This window comes from Bos indicus x Bos taurus, chromosome 19 (assembly GCF_003369695.1).
Source record: "Bos indicus x Bos taurus breed Angus x Brahman F1 hybrid chromosome 19, Bos_hybrid_MaternalHap_v2.0, whole genome shotgun sequence".
Lineage (NCBI taxonomy): Eukaryota > Metazoa > Chordata > Mammalia > Artiodactyla > Bovidae > Bos > Bos indicus x Bos taurus.
In genome coordinates, this window is record NC_040094.1 from 37,619,104 (window position 1) to 37,642,323 (window position 23,220).

General features: G+C 54.3%; 2 protein-coding genes across 6 annotated transcripts in view; both read right to left on the minus strand.

Moving 5' to 3' along the window:
- Positions 1–171: 171 nt before the first annotated feature.
- On the minus strand, positions 172–16,458 carry PDK2 (pyruvate dehydrogenase kinase 2). Of its 4 annotated transcripts, none has more exons than XM_027519029.1 (11): positions 16,223–16,458; positions 14,252–14,393; positions 6,851–6,922; positions 6,320–6,537; positions 5,791–5,880; positions 5,511–5,588; positions 3,061–3,137; positions 2,871–2,969; positions 2,593–2,700; positions 1,807–1,920; positions 172–1,254 (listed from the first exon to the last, which is right to left on the minus strand). In XM_027519029.1, the coding sequence occupies exons 1-11, from the start codon at positions 16,338–16,340 to the stop codon at positions 1,114–1,116; spliced, it is 1,257 nt and encodes a 418-aa protein (XP_027374830.1). In that variant the 5' UTR covers positions 16,341–16,458; the 3' UTR covers positions 172–1,113. The 4 variants fall into 4 exon arrangements, with proteins under 4 accessions (XP_027374830.1, XP_027374832.1, XP_027374829.1 ...); XM_027519031.1 differs by having other exon boundaries at positions 6,353–6,537; positions 16,223–16,455; XM_027519028.1 differs by lacking the exon at positions 16,223–16,458 and adding an exon at positions 14,919–15,313.
- A 4,648-nt stretch (positions 16,459–21,106) lies between these two features.
- ITGA3 (integrin subunit alpha 3) overlaps positions 21,107–23,220 on the minus strand; it is a 32,782-nt gene continuing 30,668 nt past the window's right edge. For both annotated transcript variants that reach the window (XM_027517308.1, XM_027517307.1), the window contains exon 26: positions 21,107–22,491. Coding sequence is in view for 1 of the 2 variants with exons in the window: in XM_027517307.1 (XP_027373108.1) it covers positions 22,336–22,491 (156 nt within the window). In the remaining variant the exon portion in view is untranslated. The remainder of the gene's footprint in view (positions 22,492–23,220) is intronic.

Here is a 23,220-nt window from a genome sequence, read left to right on the forward strand (position 1 = left end):
GTCACTGGTGCCGCCCTGTCAAGTATTCCGAACGGACGGCCCTGGCCACTGTTGTACTTGGCATGCACCGGGTCTTGTCCTCAGCATGTCGCGTGTTGATCACAGGGACTGCAGTCTGCATACATTTGTACAAGAGGATCTCCCTCCCCCAGGAAAGCAGATGGGCCGCAGTCTCATTCCATCTCCTCTTTACTGTAGATGTCACTGTCACCATCATAGCCACTGGGAGGAGCACACAACTTTAACCCCCTGTGTGCTAAGGGGAAGGGTAGAGGCTTTTGGGGCTATAAAACTAGCTATATACACACAACATCCTAGGGAGAAAGCCACCCCAAGCACACGCATGTCCAGGCACAGTGGGAGTTGGGGTCTGGAGCTCACGAGGGACCGTGGGCGGTGGGTAGGTGTATGCACATGAGGACATGCAGGGGAAGGGCTCGGGAGGTGGCAGAAACATTGCTGGGGTTACCTACAGGGAGGAGAGGTTGGGTGGCTGACCTCTGTGTCCTCCCAGATAATTCGGCTTTAGGGGTGAACCCCAGGTGAGAAACCCCTCCCTCCTACCTTTGACCTTAGAGAGGAGGGAGAGACTATAGGACCAGATTCCCAATCAGGGGTTCCCTCCCACTACCCCAGATGTGGCAGGCACCTGGCCCCTTCCCAACACTGACACCAGACCAGCGCCAGGGTACCGGCATGGGCCAGGACAGTAAGGCAAGCAGGAGCGTCCACTTGGAAGGCCAGGGCTGTGGTGGGCAGCGAGGGGGACCTAGGGCCCCTGGCAGAGAAGTGGCAGTTCTGGGCTCAGAAAGAAAGACTGCCATGGAAACCTATCTCTGGAACACCCCATCAGGATGGAGACATCCTCCAATCCTCAGGTGTTGCCCACAGAGACTGGACCCAGGGAGACCACCAAGGGGTCTCCATGGAGACAGAGATTGGCACTTAGGGGCCACCACAGACTGGTCACTGCAGTGATTTCTGAAGACAGAAGCTGGTCAATAGGGAGAGCCTCCTGCACCTGGGGGGGGCGGGGAATGGGGAGGGTCACCACGGTGGCCGGACCCAGCGACAGCAGTCCATTCTCCTGGGTGTAGGTGAGTGCGGTAGCTCCTAGCTGACACGGTACGTGGACGTGTTCTTGGGCTCCGTGCTGGGCACACACCAATCGCCGGCCTCCTGGATGGTCTGGTAGTGGCGCCAGGCTGACTTGTTGTAGACAGGCAGACGCTCCACTGAGTCCGTGGACAGGGCCTGAGGGGCGTCAAGGTCAGCCTCTCTTGCTTTCCTGCACCTTGCCCACTCCCTGGCGGACCACCCTTGCCCAGCGGTGGGCTCCAGCGGCCACTAACTATGGCCCACATGTCAGTCCAGCCAGGTGCCACACTGGCTGAGATGACTAAACCAGAAAGACCCATAAAAGCGTCTGTCCCTTCTGTGGCTTGCTCTGTTTAAAAAGGCTGTTCACTTAAAGGTCAGGGCGGGAGAGGGAGGAGGCAGGCTGTGTGACCTTGAAGAAGGTCACCAGCTCTGGGCCTATGTCGCCCCCTGAGCTGAATGAGTTCTCCATGCTTCCTCACAAGTCAAGGGTTCCCAGAACAGGGTCTCATTCATGTACCACAGACTCCCTAAACCTGCCTGCCAACTTAGGAGTGCCTGGTGGCTGGGGAACCATAGCTCTGCTCTGATTCTCAGTCTGAAATCAGGTAAAGATTGGAGGGATGGAAAAGAAACCTAAGAACAGGCCCGACCTGTCAGCAACCCATCCCCGCCCCTTGGGCGGGCTTTGCAGGCAGGGGCCCTCACCTTGAGATAGATGACAGCGTCGGTCCCAAAGCCCTCCATGGAGAAGAGCTGCAGGTCCCCCTGGAAGTACTTGGCATAGAGGCGGGAAATGGGGAGCCCATACCCGAAGCCAGCCTGCAAGAGGTGGGAAAGGAGCGCGCTGAGACACTGGGCCTGGGCTCCCTGGAGCTGCAGAGACCTATATGCTGAGTGAGGATGGCTAAGCTCAGGTCGTACAGGGGGCTCCCAGCACCAGGGTGAGGAGGGGACAGGAGAGAGGGACAGCTCGGAGACAAGATGGGGACTGTAGGGAGGGGGGAATCAGTCCAGTGGGGGAGGAAGGCTGCAGGGCATGGTGGGGGTGGGGAGCAGCGAGCAGGGCAGGAGAGGAGGCTGGCCCTGGTAGTTAGGCATCTGCGCAGGTCACTGGGCACCTCTTTGTCTCTATTTCCCACACTTCGCTCCGCCTATTACACTGGGAATGGACACGGAGGTGCGGGTGAGATGAACAATGCCAAGAGAGAGGTAGTTACTTGAGGAGAGAGAGAGAGGACGGGGAGAACTGAGGCAAGGTGACAGACAGACACCCACAGGTAGGTAGGGAGGCGCAGGCTGCGGAGAGGGAGGAGGAACAAGGAGGCCCAGACCCGGAAGAGCTGACTGACGTCACACACGGCCCACAGGATGGAGGGACCACGGGAGGTGGGGAAGCGAGTGACGGGCGTGTGTGACAGTTTGGTAAGAAGAGACCAGAAGACTGACAGGCATTCTTCAGGAGGTCGGGGGACTGGAGTGAAGCCAGCTCACCAGTGGGGTTCCCCCGGTGCCGGGCTGGGGCGTGGGGGCTGTGGAGTACATGTAACTGAAGAGTCGATCAATCTTCCTCAAAGGAACACCCCCACCTCGGTCACTCATCTAGGGGAGACAGGACACGTCAGGGTCTCTAGACCTCAGTTTTCTCCACACCGCACCCCTGCTCTTCTCCGGTCTTCCTCACCCCCAGCGTCTTCCCTAAGCCCATCTCCTGGCAGGAGGGAAGTCTCCATACCACTGCCCTCGGGCTCTCAAAGTCAAGGGTCACATACTTTGATGGAAAGGTCCTCCTCGCCCAAGGCCACCATGACCTTGACAGGCGGAAGAGTGACGCTGGACTCATGGCTTTCCACAGTCGCCCGCATGGCATTCTGCAGTGGGAAAGGTGGTAAGATACAGTGAGAGCAGCCTAGACCGAACCACCCCCCACCCTCCCAAAGGAGCGTCCCCCAGGCTCCTCACCTTGAAGAGTTCAAAAAGCATGTGGTAGAGGTGGGAGGGGACATAGACCATGTGAATCGGCTGTTTGGAGTTGGATGCTGCCAGGGAAGTCCAGACCAAAGATCAGGAGATTGTCAAGAGGTCACCATTCAGCATTCATTCACCAGCACCTAACACCCAGCACTCAACCACCATCCATGGTCCATCCGTCTGCTCATTCGTTCATCTATCTATTCATTCATTCAGTGTCCATTCATCCATTTACCTCTCCATGTAATATCCATCCATCATAGTGTCTGTCCATCCATCCATCCAGTATCCACCCATTCATCAATCAATCCATTCAACATCCATTCATTCATCTATCTACCCATCCAACCATCCAATTGTCTTCCAGTCTATTCATCTGTTCAAACGTCTATCTTTTCCATCTATCCATTCATTCAGAGTACAGATCCATCCTTCCATTCATCCACTGTTTATCCATTTGTTCATCATTTATCCACTCAAATAGTATCTATCTATGCTATACCTAGCCTATTAGCATTCACCTTGATACCAGAATCCCCTGGAGAGCTTTTCACCCAGGGGAGAGAGGAAGGGGCTACCCAGGTGATCCTGACACCAGCATCCTACTTCCTAAGAATCACTCTAACCTGGAGAGTTTCTTCGTTTTAGGGACTGAGTATCTTCCTGGTGCCTGGCACAGAGCTCTGTATGTAGCAGAAGCTAAATAAATGTGCAACAGATCAATGAATGAGGGAATCTGAGGCCCTGTGCTAGGCAAGCGGAGACAAAAAGTTGAATAAAATTCAGCCCTACCCTCTCAGAAATTCATGTCTAGACAGAGAAACGCACACCTCACTTTCACATCAGGTGTACCCAGAGCTGTGTGCGAGGCTCCGGGCTTGACCCTGGGGATCCGGAAGTAAAGCGGCCTGTCTCTGCCCTTCGGTTTCTGCCCCCAAGTAATTTAAACAGCGCAATGTAGAGGTCCACTGGGGGCAGGCAGGGCCTAACTCCTCTCTGGGAGGTCTGGGGAGGCTTTGCAGAGGAGCTGGACTTGAACAGTTCTTAAGGAAAGACTAGGATATGGGCAGTGCGACTTGCAGACATAGAGGCATGGACACCTCAGGTTTCTGGCGCACAGGCCAGAGTGGCTGAGCAGCAGCGGGAGGTGGGGAGGGGAGAGGTAACTTCCAGGTCTCTGGGCCTCCTCACCCCTCCACCTCCAAGGTGTTTATCCAGTTCACCCCCTTCTTTTCCTCTCTGCTGCCTTCCCCTCCCCTTGCCTAAACCTGCAGTGACCTCCTAACTGGTCTTCCTGGGTCCTCTCCTGCCTCCTCCAACCTCTAAATTAATCTTTAGAATGTTACTCAGATCCTGTCATCACTGTGCCTCAAACCTCCAGTGGTTTCTCAAAATCCCAGCTCCCGTCTGTAGCCCACAGGCCCTGCGTGCCCAGCTTCTCTCTCCCGCCCCTCACCCCTTCAATCTCCTAACCCCACCACACTGGTCCTTCTGTTTCTCAACTACTCCATCCAAAGTAGGACCCTTGTAGCCATCCTCTGTGTCCATCATTCCCTTTCTTCTTTTAGTAATAGACGCCTGCCTCCCCCAAAGTTTTAACTAGCATGTAACTGCCCAGCTGCTGCTGCTAAGTCGCTTCAGTCATGTCCAACTCTGTGCGACCCCATAGATGGCAGCCCACCAGGCTCCCCCGTCCCTGGGATTCTCCAGGCAAGAATTCTGGAGTGGGTTGCCATTTCCTCCTCCAATGCATGAAAGTGAAAAGTGAAAGTGAAGTCGCTCAGTCGTGTCCGACTCCTAGCGACCCCATGGACTGCAGCCCACCAGGCTCCTCCGTCCATGGGATTTTCTATGCAAGAGTACTGGAGTGGGGTGCCATTGCCTTCTCCGAACTGCCCAGCTAGAGACTAAATTCTCAGCCTCCTCTGCAGCTGGGAGACTCAGGGAAGTGGTGTGATCAACTCCCAGGCTCTGCCTTCCACATCCTCTTTCCCAAAACTTCGCCAGGCTGCAACTGGGACGTGAGGGGGTATAGCCGGCTTTGGCCATTCTATCCCAGGGGCTAGTGAGAGAAAACCTCTCAAATTAAGCATTTTTGGATCCGGGAGGACAGCCAAACTGACATCCCATAATACGCTGCTCCTACCCATGCCTGTCAGGATATCTCATTTTGTTTCCTTCCTGTCACATATCATGCTGAAATTAGCTTGTTTATTATGTACTCACTGGCTAAAGGCCCCGTTCCCCAACTTCCCCAACACCAAGAATGTGACTCCATGGGAACAGGGACCTAGCCTGTTGTGTTTACTGCTTAATAAATATTTACTAGATAAATTAATAATAATAATAATAGCTCTGCTTCTCCCTCGTTTCCTGACTCCTACATCACTTCCCTCTCCCATGTCCCCAGCCCTTAGACACACACAGCCTCATTCGCTCACCGTTGATCTCCTGGATCTCCAGGTCAGGAGAGGCCATGTAATACTTGTCACACAGGAGCTTGGCCATGTCGTAGGCATCTGAGAGAAGCAGAGGTCATCAGAGAATGGGGTGGCCTCCCCACAGCAGGCAATTCTCTTGGTATCAACAGTGGGTGCCACCAACATTAAACCCATGGGGATGTGGCCCCCACCCACTGGGGAATGGGTCACCCTCTGGCCAGGTAAACTTGGGGGTTCACTGGGGCTCCTCTGTGGGCCAGGCACAGTGAGGACGACTCACCCTTCACCACCTCAGAGACATTGCAGTTGGGGTCGATGCTGCCGATGTGTTTGGGGTGGGCAGGGTTGGTTCTGCCGTCAAAGAGCAGGGCTACAGGCAGAAACGGTGGGCACAGTTGGCGGGGCCATGTGCCTCAGCGCTCCCTCCCTCTTCCCCTGGCTCTCCAAGACCCCACCTCTATTTCTAACACTTCTGACTCTAACACCCACTTCCCACCCTCCTACCCTCTCTCCTCTGACCAGACCCTATAACCTCGAATCAGGCCAGTTTGGACCTTTGCAGGCCTGAAACATTCTTCTTCTCAGAAGTCTCGTTCCCACACATTCTACGTTATATTTAATTCTTCTCTTTTGCTATACATTAAAATAATTTTTACCATCTTGTGTATTTAATGATTGGCTATGATTTTGCAACACTCATAGTTAATTCTCCTAGAATAAGAAACTCTAGAAAACCACCTGTTTCCTAGTGTAATGAGATTGTTATGAATACCACAGAAAGAAGTGACACAGTTCTGCTTTCTGTAAACCTCTGAACAGTGAATGGCCCTGCGCCCGCTCACTGTGCTGGTTGATGAGCATGCGGATGGAGATGCGGCTGAGGTAGAAGCGGTCCAGGAAGTACTGGATGTTCTGGTTGGAGACGGGGTCATCGCCATAGGTGTCCTTGTACTCCAGCACGCCCTGAGCCATTGTGGGCACCACGTCATTGTGGCGGTTCCGGATGGTGACCAGGGCGTCAGTGAACCTTCGAAGGGGGGGAGATGTTGGCTCTAGGACACCCTCAGCCTGTCCCGGCTCTGCCCTTCTCTCCACAGTGCCTTCACCCACTCGACTCTTCCCAGCCCACTCCTCCAGAAGGCCGTCCCACTGCCTGCCTGACAGCTCCACAGGGTGGGTCCTGGGCTCCCCCCACAAGACACACAAGGATTGAGGGCTGTCTCCCTGCTCACCCTGGATATCCCCAAGGACAGGGACATTTCCGTCATCCTACGGGCATTTCTGTCCCTGGGGCTGTGGGTCACACCTGCCCTCCCGCCCCTAGCCAGGGCCTCACTCACTGGCTCAGGGTCCGATGGTCCTCAGGGTCCTTGTCCAGGAACTCCATGATGTCCAGGAGACTCTGGACATACCTATACAGGAGGGGAGGGGGGTACCACCTTAGCTCAGGGCCAGGCCCCCATTTGTTGGTTCTCAGAGGGCCTTTGCTTTGCTGTCCTAGAATAGCAGTCTTCAAAGGGGCTTGGTGGCCACCCCACCCACAGGGCTCCTGGTGAGAAGACTGAGGCCCAGACTGGGGAGGGGGCCTTGCCCAAGACCAGCAGTGACAGCAAGGCACTCAGCCTCCCCAGCCGTCATGGTGTCTGCCTGCAGGGTCGCTGCTGTATCCCGTGGGCCAGCCCAGTGCTCTCACAGAGCAGGGGTTCAAGGAGACATCCTCACACGCCGACTCTGGACACCAGGAGCTGTCATCCTATTCCCAATTCCTAGGGAACTAGATTTTAAATGGTGGGTGGGAAAAACGAGGTGGGGGGGAGTTGGTGGGGACTGGGCATGCCCAGCTCTGACACGGGGTGGGGCTGGAGCCCACGGAGAGCCTAAAGGGGCCCAGATGCCTAGATGCTGCCAAACTGGAGCCACTGTCCCCCCACCCCCGCCCCGTCCCCACTGGGAGGCGGGGAGACACTGCTTTCCTACCGACACCTCAGCCTACAGCAGTTCACTCTCTTGGGGAAGGCGGAGAGCTGAGCCTCTCTCTGGCAGAAACACTTCAGGGGCAGGAAGGAGGGGCCACTGAGAGTCTGACCAGGGAGGGCCCTGGGGGCCTAACAGTCCCTCTTGAAGAGCTCCCACCACAGTCCAAAGTCCCCTGTACACAGGGCTTTGACCTTAACACTAAGAACAGCAGGAATGAGCCCCGTTTCACAGTCTCCGCAACTGAGGCCTGAGGCAGTTCCGCAGCTGGGCGGTGAAGACAGGCCTCCGGCACTTCTGCCACTATACAGTGTTGGCTGCTCAAAGAGGCTCAGCCCCTCGGTCCGTGGTTCTCCTGCCTGGAGTGCCCTGCTCCCTTCACCTACTGCCAGTCTCCCCTCTCTTGCTTAACCCAGCAGAGAAGACAGTGAAAGAGCTAGCTTTGAAGCTGGCCCTGCAAGTCCCACGCTGGGCTTTTCCACTTTGAGCTGTGTGGCTCTGGGAAGTCATGGAACCTCTCTGGGCCTGAGTTTCCTTATCAGAGAAAGGGAGGGTATTGTACCTACTGCTATCACTGCTTTGTGCTGAGAATGAAATGTGGTAATTAACACAGTGCCTAGCAAATACTGAGCACTTTAAATGCTTGCTCTTGTTATGAACAGTGGCTCAGACACTGTCAACAGCTGAGTGCGCCCTCTTAGTCCCTGGGTGGCACGTGACACACTCCTCCTGGTTACCCTGGGCACAGGCTCTGAATCATACCATGTTTGAATCTGTCACGCTCCGGACAGCCGCGGAGAACAGATGGGGCTTTCCCAGCCCTGCTGCTGCTGCCCGCCTTCCCCACACAGGGCCCAGCACAGCGCCTGGCAGGAGGTGGCAGAGTCACTGGTAGGGGAGCCCAGAGAGCAGAGGTGATCAGCTCTCCCTGGAACCCCCTCACCATCCTCAGCGCCCCAGCAGACAGACAGAGCAGCCGCCTACGGCCTCACCTCAGAATTCCTGGAGAATAACAATAGCCGATGCTCACCCAGTGACCATTAGTGCTCACCTGTGCTCAGAGTCCGGAGAAGGCAATGGCACCCCACTCCAGTACTCTTGCCTGGAAAATCCCAGGGACGGAGGGGCCTGGTAGGCTGCAGTCCATGGGGTCGCTAAGAGTCAGACACGACTGAGTGACTTCACTTTCACTTTTCACTTTCATGAATTGGAGAAGCAAACAGCAACCCACTCCAGTGTTCTTGCCTGGAGAATCCCAGGGACGGGGGAGCCTGGTGGGCTGCCGTCTATGGGGTCACACAGTCGGACACGACTGAAGTGACTTAGCAGCAGCAGTAGCAGTGCTCAGAGTCTATGCAGGGGCTTTCATCTCTGAGCATGTGCTATTTCCCCCTTTTGCAGATAAGGAAATCAGCTCAGAGAGGGCAGATAATATGTTTGAGGTCACACAGTAAGCATTCACACTGGGATTCAAACCCAGGTCTGTCTGATGCCAGTCTACACCACATGGCCAAGTGCTCACAGTCTATATTGGTCCCAACAGTGATGCTGCTGATGTCCACGGTGAGGGCGGCCAGTGTCTACGGTGCTGGCCCTGTGCTAGGCTCTGCTCTGTGCTCCCCTAGTTTAACCTCCACAATGACTCTGTGGTGTGTATGCTACTGCTGGACCCATTTTACAGATAAGCAGGTCAACATGCAGAGCTGGAATGCTCTCTCACAGGCCTGTGTTACTCCAGATCCCTGGATCCCATGCCCAAGAGAAAGCTTCATGCTCATGTGACTCTTAGAGGGAGAGGGGATTTGAGAGGAGGATCTGCAAGTATGCAATGGTGGGAACAGACAGAGACAGGAGAGACAGGAGACCAGCTGGGGGGATAGGTGCCCAGGAACCCCTTCCCAAGGCCCGGGGCAAATAGAGAGGGAGGAGGTTGGAACTACGGGGCTCTGACCAGCTAGGCCAGGATTGGGGGTTGGTGACAGGATGAGTGCTCTCGCTGGTAGCCCCACCCACTGTGGCTGCCTAATGAACCACCAAGGAGGGTAGCTTGAAGTAAAATAAAGGACACCAGGATGGACTGGCAGTGGGAGCGCCAGCTGGCAGGGCTCTGGGGAGAGCTGCAGCCTCATTCAGGCCTCAGTCTCCTGGACTGTGAAGCAGGGATTAGAATCTCTGCCCGCCTTCCTCTGGGGGACATTCCAGCAGGGGAGTGGTCCTGGGTGTACTCCAGGAAGGATGGATGATGAGAATTCTCCCAGGGGAACCGTGACTGGGCCTGAAACCCCTCAAGAGTCTGGCAGGCCAGACCTCACCCGTGGTCCTGAAAAGGGAAAGATGTTGGGGAGGGAGTGATGCTGGCTCCAGGGCTGCCCACCCTGGCCGGTCAGAGAAAGAGCTGGGCTTAGTCTGGAGCAGTGATGCAACGACAGAGCTGTCACCTGCCCTGGGCCTGGCAGAACAGGCAGTGGGGCCAAGGTGAAGCTCCAGGAAGGCCTGGCCTGTCGACCTCAGCAGTAACCAAGGCTGCCCAGGACTTCCTGGGTGACAGCTGGAGTGTCCCCACCTCCCCTCTACCAAGTCACGTGGAGGCCCCAGACCCTGCCTTCTGGGGCTTTCCAGCCAATCCAGAACCCTGGATTTGGCAGGGGGGAGGGGTGGGATTTGGCGGGAGGAAGGCGCATGTGTGTGCCTGTGTGAGTGTGCGTGGATGAGCCTGGGCTAGGGGTGTCGGAATGAGCATCTGGCAGAGGGGGAGGAGGCACGCGCAGGCTTGTGTGGGCAGAGGAGTGGGGAGCCGGTGTGAATCTGGGCACCTGTGGGTGTGTGTGCACACTCGTGTCCACAGCCGCTGGGGACCAGGGTGTGAACAAGACAAAGGCCCTGTGAGGAGGGGAGAGGTGGAGGCGTGTTGGTGTCTGGAAGCTGCCTGCGGAGGGGCGCTGGGCGCGGCCCTGAGCCAGGCCGACCCGGGTCCCATTGCTGATGGCACTGCTCCCAGTCCCACTGTGTGAAGTGGGCCTCGCAGGAGCAGGAACAGATTAGAGGAGGCGATGCTGGTGGCCGGCCTCCACTCTGAATACGTAAGTGATGGCTGAGGGATTCAATGGCAGGTTTTGGCTACAGCCCTGGGCCTGGCACAGAGCAGGCCCTGGGTGCCCAGAACCAGTGAGGTGGTGATTCTTTTCAACGGCAAAGATTACTGGGTCTGGTATCCACATACCTTGCTGAGGCAAGGGAGGTTCATGAGAAGGTGCCGAGGCACCCACTCTTACCCCCTTCCCATACTACACCCCTGCAAAGGCACTACTGGTCACAGGAGTGACTCACTGTCATTTGATTCTACTCTGCAACTCTCACTCAACCCTCCATTTTCCAGATACATCCCCAACTCCGTGCCCTTTGTCAGCCTGTCACTCTCCCCAGCGAGATGTCAAGGTTACCCCTCTGGACCCCCGCAACACTAGCCATCAAACAATCTCTGTAAAGAAAATCTACTTTCCCACTGACCTGCTTTGCTTAGAAATCTCTGACTCCTCCAGAACACGGCTCTCTCCCTTTCCTTTGTGAGCACAGCCTCCAGATCACACAGCCTGGGTTGGAATCCCGGCTCTACCACTTACTACCTGATGAGCTCAGACTAGTTTCTTAATCTCTCTGAACCTCAGTTTCTTCATCTACAAAACAGGGGTGATAAAAAGGCCTACTTCGCAAGGTTGTTGTGAAGGGTCAGTGAGTAAGGACAGGCTCAGAGCAGCTCCTGATCGCCAGCAGGCCTTCCGGTGTGTCTGCCTCTGTCACTGTCGTCTGCCACCATGCCATGACTACACTCTTAAGAGAACCTCTGCCACAACACATTCTCTTTGGCCAGAAGGTGTTGCTGCCGGAAGATCACAGACATCACTCGTGTGTAGAGTTCCGTGTACTTCCACATCCAGCAGTGGCATCTCACCCATTTTACAGATGAGGAAGCCGAGACTCAGAGGGGCCATGTGGTTGGCCAAACGTTAAGTCTGGCACAAAAGTCAAGCACAAAAAGCCAAGCCTCAAAGTCAGGCATGCCGGTGCTATACCCAGGGCTTTCCTTTACCTTCCAGTCACCTCCAAAACAGGATCCCATGACCCCAAGTGAGTCCAGTTGAAATAATCCATCAGGTTCGTTTAGAAATAGGAATTCCCCACTTGCCCACAGTGATTCCTGCCTAGAACCTCTCCCCAGCTGAGTAGAAACTCCATTAGCTGTTGCCACATGTTAAATATTGCCACCACTGTTACCGATAGCACGTGCGCAGGTCTTGTCCATTTCCAAAGGAAAAGTTTTACTGCTCACTCATCAGTCTCTGAGGCCAGTAGCCCTCTTGGCATGCTCTCTGGTAGGTTGTCCCCTTCCTCTCGTGAAACTGCCTACCCCCACCACTTCCATCATCCAAGCTGGCAAGGGGGTTCCTATGGAGAGGGAGGTCTGTTTCAGGAAGTCCTTCCTTCCCTCAGACCACAATCTCTCTTGCTGCGGTTGATGCTCACTCTCTGCAAACAGTCTCAGCAGGCTGTCTCTTCAGTGCGTCAGCACACTCTAGCAATACTTTGGCCTGCTCTCCTCTAAATGAATCATCCACTGGGAAGCATTCCCTCTTGTCTCACTTCACTCTCTCCTGCTGGTCATTACTTCCCAGCTTTGAGAGAAGAACTAAGTCAGGCCAAGCCCCGACGTGTGTAACTGATTTTCAAGAAGGGACTCTAGGACTTCCCTGATGCGCCAGTGGTTAAGAATCTGCCTTGCAATGCAAAGGACATGGGATCGATCCCTGGTCAGGGAACTAAGATCCCACATGCCACAGAGCAACTCAGCCTGTGTGCTATAACCACTGAGCCCTTGCACCGCAAGTAGAGAATCCATGTGCCGTAATGAAAGATCCCCCATGACACAGGGAAGATCCCACGTGCCACAGCTCAGACGCAACACAGCACATAATAAATGAATAGTTTTTAAAAAAGAAGGGGCTCTATGGGCCTTGGGGGCATCACGGGCCATCAGCACCTCCCTGCCCTCCCCCCCCACATCCCCTGACTCTTCAAGGAAACAAGTGTCCAAGGACGGGCCCGAGAAACCCTGCCCTGGAGTTAAGGACCAGCTGGAAAGGCAGCCAGGTCACTCAGCTGGACAGAGCCAGAGGAGGGCTGGAGAGAACAGATGGCACCTTCTGTCTCCTCCCCATGCCTTCCACGCTGCCCCATGGCAGGAAATGCCGGTTGGCTCAGAGGTCCTGGACCTTTAAGGGATAGGCCCCAGTGAGGGGTGACCTCATTGTGCCACATAAAAATCAGGCTCTGCCCTCTGTCCCCACCATCCACCTTCATCACCTGCGCTAACAGTGCCCTGTCCATAAAGTGAGTGCTTGGATGCCCTAGCCGGGCTCTCTCCTGCCTCCACACCTTTGCACAAGCAGTTCCTTTGGTCTGAATGCGCTACCCTTCTTTCTAGGTCAAAGTTCACTTAGGCAACCTATAAGGCCCAGTGACACGTCACCCCCTCTCTGCCTCCGTTTCATCTTCTCCACAATGTTCTGATTCAACTGAAATTCACTGTGCACAGACCGTGTGCCTGGTCTTTCCTTACTTTATCCTCATTTAGTTAGAATAAGTCATTTGTAGCACATTCACGCACAGAAAAAAGCTGGAAGGGCATCAACAAAGGGCACGTACAAAACCTGAATGTTTGGTTAGAGGGTGGAGGGAAGTGGCTGACATTTTCTTTTATCTACTTTTCTGTGTTCTCCAAATGTCAAAGTGGGCATGTCATACTTCTTCAGTGAGGGAAAGAAACCAATGTTATTTTAAAATAATCTTATTTTGCTTTGAATTTAAAGAAAACAAACTCTTCAGTAGCTTACTGCTCCTGCCATTATGGACCTCTTCAGGTTGCCCCTTTTATTCTCCCCATGAGATCATGGGCTCCTGAGGAGCAGCTTCGGCTGCTATTTCCCTAACCTAACGCAGCACTGAGCTCCAAGTGGGTGTGGATGCCCCAAATCGAAAAGGAAACCACAGTAGTACCAGACCTGCCACAGCCAGAATAACAGGCAAGAGATTTCTGCACACATGCCACTGAAGATTAACCACGATTAGCTACTCACACACCCAGTTACAAAGCACATTTTTGTTTATCCTTCATGTGATTGGCCTTTGGTTAATGTCATTCAGTTTTTAATACTTATCTCTGGACAAAGTTTTTGAGTAAACTTTACTGAGAATTTCTCCCTGCTATTGCTGCTCTGTGCAATAAACTTTTGCTCTTTGCCCATCTAAAGCTCTTTGGGGTTGGTACTGTGCCATCCTTGTGTCTATCTGAGTGTTTTCCAACATCCAAAACAGGCTGATTTGTTTGGATTATACAATTTGAAGATTCACTTCTTCCTGTTTCCCACAAAGTTGCCCCAGCTAGATGTTTTATCTAATAGGTGCTAGATTTTCAGGGTCAGGGCTGGTGGCAAATGTTGACATGAGCCTGATTTGGGTTTTGGTGTGAAAATGATGATTTCCTTTTCGAGAAAATGGAGGGTGGTGGGTATAGTGCTGTCTCAGAGACATGGAGGCTGGAAGCTTGATCTGAGTCCCTGCTATGGCCTAGGATTCCCACTTGACTGTGAGAACTCCCCTACCTCTCAAAGTCCCTGTGCCTCTCCTCTTTCCCCACCTCCTGCAAGGCTGCTGGGAGCATCAGACATCTGACAGTGGAGTGGGGGGCATGGGGATCTAGCCAAGGGTCTCACCAGCTCTGTACCAGCTGCACCGAGGGTGTGCTCAGCACCCGGTCAGGAAGCAGGTTGATCTCCTTCATGATGTTGGCCAGGCGCACAGGCAGCTCCTGCCTGAGGAAAGTGAACGAGGTTTTCTCACAGGCATTGCTGGACCCTGGTGGCAGAGGGAAAGGTGAGCCTAAGAGTTACAAAGCACTGGAGCCAGAAGACCTCTTAGTGGTGGGGAAGGGGGTCAGGTCACTAAATACTTCATTTCCTGAAGGTTCAGAAGAGACAAGAAGACAAGGAGGCACACGACAAGGGGCCCCTCCTGACCCATGCAGTGACCACCACACCACTCAGCCTAACCCTTAGGGAGGTTGTGGCCTTTCCCCACCTCCAGCTGAACCCTGCTTGCCTTCAACCACAGGGGACAGGGCCACCCTGGGCCCACTGGGTGCTGCCTCAGCCCAAGTTATCTCACTTCTTCTCTTTCTTTCCCTCCTAGTAGACACTCACTTTGCGGGACTTGATCTAGGTGGGCAGAGGAGGCTGGGAAACCCATCCTACCTTGAGATGAGCTCCCCTGGCTGAGGGAAGCTATGCCCAGACCACAGCAGCCACAGGGTCCCGGCATCATCGTGGCCCAGGTGGTCTTTATGTCCACAGTAGACTTGCCCCTACATTAATGCCCACTCACCTGAGAGGTAGACAGGGTCGGGGAACTAGGGCCCAAATACTTAGATTCTTGGTCTGGCTTGAAGATGAAGAGCAGGTAGAGGACCGAATGAGGTCATGGCCTAGAGTCAGGAGACCTGGGTTCTAAGTCCAGGTTCTGCTTTTAACTCTGTCACCCAGGGCATGTCACTATCCCTCTGAAGACCTGTGTTACCCCCTGAACTCCAAGTGGACCACTTGACTGTGAGTCCCTCCCTGCTGTAACAGTTCTGTTAACTGGGGTCCAGTCTGGACTAGACAACTGCTGGAGGCTGGGAGTGGGCTCAGGAAGCTTTCCTACATGGCAGGAGCTCAAATATGGAGGGAAGCAGGTGAACAAGTATCGGCAACAGATGCCCTGTGTCCTGGCTGCCACCTCCCCACCTCCTCCCATCAGTGACGCAGCTGTAACCTGAGCCAGGCACTGTCTCCTCAACTCTTGAGAGACCTGGGCAACCCCTTCTAATCCCTAGCCGGCACCACAGAAATTCTGTGTGAACAGACACTGTCCAAACAACGCCTGTTTCAGTCACCGTGTTGGCACAGCCTTGCCACTCCCAGATCTCTGGTGGTAGGAGACCCTGGCCCAGGAACCCAGGGGCAGCCAAGGATGGGTACAAGCTGTCTGACTCCATTTCATGGTGTCCTGGACCCCTACCCAGCTGGGGACAGACGGCAAGGCCACAGGAGATTTGATCTTCAAGTGTCCTTGTCCTCCAGGACAGCTGGGGGCCAGCTCTTTCAGTGGGGGGAGATGTACCAGTCAGGGCCTCTCTCCTGTTGACTCATTTGAAAGAATCCCTCCTGCTAACAGACCCCCAGGGCAGGTCTCCTTCCCGATGGCTGCACCTCTCAATGCCCCCTAGTCACTCCCATAACACCCCCCATTTCCTCTCTGACCTTTACTCTTAGAGTCGCCAGGACAATCCCCAGTAACCCTTCAGTGCCTGGATACACCCTCCTGCTCCAATGGCACTGACTCACTGCCCCTTCCTCTCCAAGACTTCTCACAAAACCCAGTAAGACACCGTGGACCCCCTCCTTCTCAGTGCCCCCACGTCCCCCTAACAGCCCAGTCTCTTCAGCCGGGGTGCCCTTAACCCTTTCAAGCCCAAGCGGCCCCTACCTCCCCGTTAACTCTTTCCTGTCTGGACTCCTGCAAGAAAACCTTCCCTGTCACTCGGCCTCCCTTAGCCTCCGAGTTAACCCTTCGTGACCACGACTCCTTCACCCCCACTCCCGCCCCTCGCAGACCCCCGGTGCCAGCCGCCTCCCGCTCACTCGTACCGAAGTCCAGAAACTGCTTCATGGACAGCGGGGATGGGGAGAACTTGCTGAAGTGCTCGATGTATTTGGGTGCCCCTGCCAGGGACGCATTCTTCAGCAGCGCGCGGACCCAGCGCATGGCGATGGCGACCACTTCTAGGACTCGGGTTCTGGACCCTGCGCGGGCAGCGCTGGCGCTCTGCTCAGCCCAGTCCGGCCCGGTGCCGCGGCGGCCGCCTCCTCCCCACCTCGACCCCCGAGACCCGGCCAATTGGCTTGTTGCGGCGCCCCGACGTCACTAATGGCGTCTCACAAACAACTCCAGGAGAGCCAATAGCCTCTCTGCCCGGCACGTGGCTACCCCCCTGGGCCCGCCCCCTTAACCCACTGTTTGCCCCGGGCGGCCTGCTGTTTTCTGGAGGCAGCGCTGAGAGCCCGCCTCCGGCGTCACTACGCGCGTTCCTCCTCCCGGCCTAGCCCGGATTAACCTCTCCCTCCCGAAAGGCCCGTGATTCCCTTTCCTCTTACACTCCGTTTCCCCGTTCCCTCCCCGAATCTCCTTCACTTGCCCGCCCGGAGATTGTCCGGTAGCTTTCAACGCGTGCTCTTCCGCCCACAAGGGCCCGATTCACCTGTCCTGATTTCCACCCACCTGCTCTCCCTCAGGGCGTCTGGTGGGTTCCCAGTCTGGATGACTGTGACTCGGACTGGGGATGGGTCGGGATTCGAGCCCATGCTCATCCCTCATATAGACGTGTAACACACCTACTTCCACAAAGATCCAAGCAGCTCAGGACAAGGCAGCATTTTGCTTTTCCAGTTAAAAAACACCGAGTCAACCCCCTCACTAACGCCTAGCGGCGGCTACAATGAACTTTTAAAACCACCTTTATTTTATTATTCTCTACTCATTTGACCTGAGAAAGCAAACTTTTTCGCACTTAGCGTTCTTAGAGAAAGGTCCTGGAAGGTGATCTGTACTGGAGGCCAAGAGCCGGCACTTCGCAGCAGCCGGCACTTCACAGCAGTCCGGATCTCTCGTGGGAACAAAGCTTGTCCTCTTGTTGTCCAATGCAGGATATGTCCTGTCCCGGCATCCCACCCACTTGCCCCTATGAGGTGTTTTTCCGCTTCAGTCCTTGGCCCACACTCACCAAGTGCCAAATAGTTAGTTGCTAGGCTTATATGCTGGGAATGGGAAACAGACAGGACTGGGACATGGTCTTTTGCCTTGATTGTTTCATTTCTCAGTTTGAGAGAGCTGCATAAGTAAATAAATAGTTACAGCAGACTGCAGTTATAACCATTGCAGAGCTGTGTGCAAGGCTTCACAATGGAAGGGACTCTCTTAGCTGAATGAATAATATCCCATTTGCCAGGCACTCTGCATGCATCATGTCATTGAATTCTCCAGACAGCTCTACCGTGCTGCTGTTACCACCATTTTACAGTTGAGGAAACAGGTTCAGGTACCATTTTCCACTGCAAATCTGAAGGTGTTACTTCCCTTGCTCACAGCCTTGGCTTTCACTTCTTACTGGAGCCTTTCCAGTTATCACATGATCTGCTTTGGTTAACTCTCTAGCCTCATCTCTTCCACACTCCCCTGCTCAAGTCCCACCCATACTTATCTAGTGCCTTGAACCAGACTTCAATCTCCCCGCTGTTGCAAATGCTGTCTCCTACCCATGGATCATTCTTTCTTCTCACTTTCACCTACCCATTCTTCTGCACTCACCAAAATCGTCAATGACCTAATTGCTAGCTGAATGGAGTGCAGGTAACAAAACGCACAAATCTCCAAATTTTCCACTATATGTTCAACTTGGGTTGGTGGGGTGTTCTCAGGGACTCACACTGACAGAAACTTTCTCTCAACACAGGTTTCCACAGTATCAGAGCCTGGAGAAGCAGAACCGGGAGAGTCTCACCCAGCAATTAACTGTCTCAGCCCAGAACTGATCCCCTTCCCTCCGGCTGACAACTCATTGGCCAGGCTGGGTTATGGGCTCCCTCCGAAGGTTCCTCAGGCCTCCTGATCTAGCACTATTTTAGCTCTTAACACACTGCATGGTAATCATCTGCCGACTCATCTGTCTCCCCAGCTAGGCTTTAAGCTCTGTGAGGGTGGGCCTGTGTTGGTCTTATTCACTGCTTTGTCTCCAGCACCAGACACAGCACATTGAAGGGAAAAGAAGGTGAAATAAGAAGTTGGAGTCACTGGGAAGACATGCCACAGAGATATCTAAGACCACCAAAATCCACCCAGCTAGCAATTAGATCCGGAGAAGGCAATGCAACCCACTCCAGTACTCTTGCCTGGAAAATCCCATGGACGGGGGAGCCTGATGGGCTGCAGTTCATGGGGTCGCAGAGTCAAACATGACTGAGCGACTTCCGTTTCACTTTTCACTTTCATGCATTGGAGAAGGAAATGGCAATCCATTCCAATGTTCTTGCCTGGAGAATCCCAGGGACGGGGGAGCCTGGTGGGCTGCCGTCTATGGGGTCGTACAGAGTCGGACACGACTGATGTGACTTAGCAGCAGCAGCAATTAGATCATTGACGATATTGGTGAAGGCAGTCTTCAAGTTGCCCAGAAGAAAATATTAAATCCTATACGTAAAAAAGCTGAGCCCTGTGGCTGGCACACAGTAAATAATAAATAGCAACTATTACTACTACTGTAAAAATTCAAGTAACAAGGAAAAGGCCGTAACCTCTGAGGCTACATGTAAAAGAGAGATTTCCCATGATCTTCCCCTTAGAGCTGGACTTCCTAATGCGGGCTCTGAGCTTGGATCAGATTCCTCCTGCAGAAACTGCTGCAGAGTGGTAATGGGAGTGGCGTGGAGTGGTGTATCAATCAAGCTAGGTTAGGCGATGGGAAGAAACAAAGCCTGCAAATCCCCAAATCTCCCACTGTATGTACAACTTGGGTTGGTGGGGCGTTCTCAGGGGCTCAGACTGACAGAAGCTTTACTTCAACACAGGCATCCACAGCATCAGAGCCAGGAGCAGCAGAACTGAGAGAGTCTCACCCAGCAGTTAACTGTCTCAGCCCAGAACTGATCCCCTTCCCTCTGGCTGACAACTCATTGGCCAGAATGGCATCATCCAACCAGGAGGACCTAGGAAGTGCAATACAGCCCTGTGCCCAGGAGAGGGAGAATCATCTGATGGGTTGTTTTGTTTTGTTTTTTAACTGATACAAGAGCCAAGACACTTCTTTTAAAGTGTTTGGAGGTACTGCAGCTCCAAGGAACTCAATGAACTTGACATAATACAGGGTTCTTTTCTATAAAGTGGGCATTGCTGGATCTCTTTCATCAAAGTGTAGCTGAAACAGTCCTGAAAATGTCTACTTACTTTCGCAAGTGTGTGTGAGACAGATGGTATGTTTTCATCCAAACAAGTGCTCACAGGAGATGGGGGCTGGGCCTGTGCACTGGTCAGAGCAATATATAGATCCCACTTCATTCTTCAGTGGCAGCCAAGGACTGGACCGAGCTGGACTGAACTCTCATCAACTTGAGCTGGGCTTTGACGACCTACATGTGTGTTTTTTCTGACCTAGAGAATAACCCAGATTTGGAGAACAAACTGAGGTCTCTGGTTACTGGTCCTGGAAGTTGTGGGTAGGGGCTGGGATTTTCTTGGAGGAACTAGACATTTCACTGTCAATCATTGACAAATCCCAGCAGAGAAAGTGAGGCAGTGGGCTCTCATAGAGAGGGTAGAGGGCAGACAGCTGCCACAGGGGGGCTGTCTGAGGCAGCTGAAGCTGAATTGAAGATCTGCCTCTAGGCTTTTCTGAGTAGTAATTTCCAGCTTTCTTGTCAAAAGGGCTTCCCTGGTGACTCAGATGGTAAAGAGTCTGCCTGCAATGCAGGAGACCCAGGTTCAATCCCTGGGTTGGGAAGATCTCTTGGAGAACGAAGTGGCAACCCACTCCGGTATTCTTGCCTGGGAAATTCCATGGACAAAGGAGCCTCACCGGCTACAGTCCAAGGGGTCACAGAGTTGGACATGACTAAGCAACTAATACTTCTTGTCAAAGGTCCTTGGGAACAGTTAACAGAAGGACTTGTGACACGATTTAGGACACAGAAGTCACAGGGTAAGCAGCCTTGCTCCATCCCCCACGTCTGAGGCTTGGTTTTGGCACTAGCAGAGGCTGGGACACGCGTGTCCACGCACCATTCAGGGTGCACGAGCACAGTCCACAGCCTTAGCACAGAGGAGGCAGCAGAGCGCTTGACCCAACTCTGTGCCTGTGAGCTCAGCTCAGAAGTGTGTCTGGAAGAGCTGCTGCAGGCCAGGGCTCCTGGTTCTCCCTCCCAGAGCTAGGGAGTGTATACTAGAACTTTTCAGTTTTTCCACCCTTGGGTCACTGGTTCACCATCTGATCTACTCGTCATGGTATCTAGGGCTGGTTGTGGGGAAACTGAGGCAGTAACCAGGTTCTTATCTGAAGGTAGCCACCGGATGAGGGCTCTCAGCTCTCCAGCTGTGCACACAGCCTCACTCTATCATTACCCAGAACTACCTGCTTCTACAGCAGAGTAGCTTCCTGCCTCTTCCAGACCCTGCACGCTACCACCTCTACTCCTACTCCTTCCCCAGGCTGGCCCAGTGTCCACCAAGAAGCTGGTTTGGATTCCATACAGTTTACTCAGGGCTTTTCCTCATCTGATGTTCTGAATCTCAGTTATGGGACGGTGACCATCCCTGAAGTCTGGGGCACCCCTGAGAACAGGAGCTGTTATCTCTGCCATAGCGCTTTACCCTCCCAACCTCTCAGAGCCCTGCGCCTGGCTCTGTCCACCTGGGGATCAGCTAGGTATCATGATCCATCAGACTGAATGGTGTTGGTAAGACGTAGGGGTAGATGGAGGCAGATGCAGTGTGTACAAACAGGGGGCTGTTTACTGGTTGCTGTGAGAAGCCTATATACAAAGAAGGCACAAGGAGGGGGAGGGAGCTCCCCTGCTACAGTACCATGAAAGGGGGGAGGGGGTGAGGAGGGGACCTGCCAACAGCCCGGGGTCAGGAGAGGTTTTTCTGGAAATAGCTCAACTTCTAGAATGGGCCACAGGTGAGAAGGCAAAGCTAAACTGGCTCCAAAAGCCAAAGAGAGCCAAGAGCTCCACTTCTAGGTCTCCAACCCATGGTCAGTGAGGGCAGAGTGGGGTCTGGCCGACGGGGCATGATGGGGCTTCCTTCCTGTTGTACATTCAGGTGTCGCTCCCTCTGTGATCGCGTGGAGATCCCTCCAGGCCTTCAAGGTCAGGATGGTGATGTGGGTGAGAAGTGGTATCTGCTCTGTATCCGTCCATCATCTCCTTGGCCCAGGACCGGTCCCCACTCTGTTGAGAATTCCATTATGCTCCCAGAGTGGTCCCAGCACAGCATGTCCTGGCTGCCTAGCAGCATGTCCATCTCTGTTTCCTCAGGCTGCATTTCCTACTAGTGCGCGGAATGGCCATGGCTGAGTTCAGAGGTTTTCCCAGCAATTCGTGAAAGAAAGCCCCCCTGGGGACCTTTTTTCTAGTTCATTCCGCTCTTGGTCTGAGCACGCCAGGTCCTATGAACACCTCCTTGAGCGACCTCAGGCAGGCTCCCCACTCTCTGCCAGGGGTGCTGAGAGTTGCACTGGGGGTCTGTGGGCTGCTCCTTGTAGGTAGTTTTCATCTCGAGGTCAGGGTCAATCCAGTGCCTATGGCTCATGATGGGTCCAGTGTGAATACAGGAAGGGTCCCCGCATTGGGGGCCTCTTCCTCCTGGCTCTGGCAGAAGGCCTCTGGCTTGGTTTTGGCACTTAGAGGCTGGGACACGCATGGCCGTGCACTATTTGGGTGCGCAAGCACAGTCCACAGCAGTTGGACCCCCACGCGCTCATGTGTGTCCAGGGCACAGGGCTGCAGTGCTCAGCAATGCACGGGCCACGGCCCCAGCCTTCCCTCAGGGAGGAGGCCATGGCCACATAGCACGTGCGTGCACTTGAAAGGTGTGTGTGCCCGAGCCTGCTGGTGCCAGCCAAAGGCAGCGTCCCCTGTGGTCTGGCGGGGCATAACTTATGATAAATAGTAGAAGGGGACGCTGGGGGAGCAGGGTGTGATCAGGGAGGATGTCAGTAGTACTGGCCCCGAGTCTGCCAGCTGGTCACCCAGTGCTTCTTGGTGGGCAGGGTGCTCCCTGGAGGTGGGTAGCGCTCCTCCTCCCGGATCCTCACCGCGTGGTACTTGGGCATGATCCGGTAATAGTGGGTCCGCTTAAAGAAGTCACACTGGAGGAGGAGGAGAAGAGGGAGGCCCTCAGAAGCCAGCATTTACACCAGCGGGAAGATATGCCCAGTCCCTTCCTTCCTCACCAAGAGGTCCTCAGAGCCAGGACCCCTACCCAAACACAATGCCATCTCCCTGCCCTGAGACAAAGAGGACAAGGTTCCCCACCCCAGACCCCAGAGGAAGGAGGAGCTGAGGAAGGCAGAGAGGAGAGGGAGAGGCAGATGGAGTCAGAGGGGCAGTCGCCTAGACTGCAGATGGAATGGCTAGGGGGGGTGGGGATCTACAGTGACCACAAGGTCGGGAGGGGTCCGTTTGTCAGCCCAAGAGGGTCCCAAGAGGAAAAGTGCTGGTTCCCAGGAAGAAGGGCTCTACTAGTCCCCTCCTTCTCTGGAGGTGGGGATGGAAGTATGGAATCACTCTGAAGTCTGTCTTGTGGCCTACAAACATGGGGCCTAGCCTTGACCCTTTCCAATCCCCAGAAAGCATAAGGGGCACAGGGAGGGTTTACGGCTCCCTCTTGAGGTCCCAAGTCCCTGAAGGACTCAGTGGGGAGGCTGGTGAGAGCAGACACCCCAGGCTCTCCCAGGATGGGGAGGGGAGACTGACAGAGTGATCTAGTCTTTGGAGGTGGTGCTGGGGACAGAGTGAAGTGCAGAGAGGGCCCATAAAGGAAGAGGAACAGAAAGGAGAGAGTCAGAGGCCCCAGCCAGCTGGGGGCTTGGGGAAAG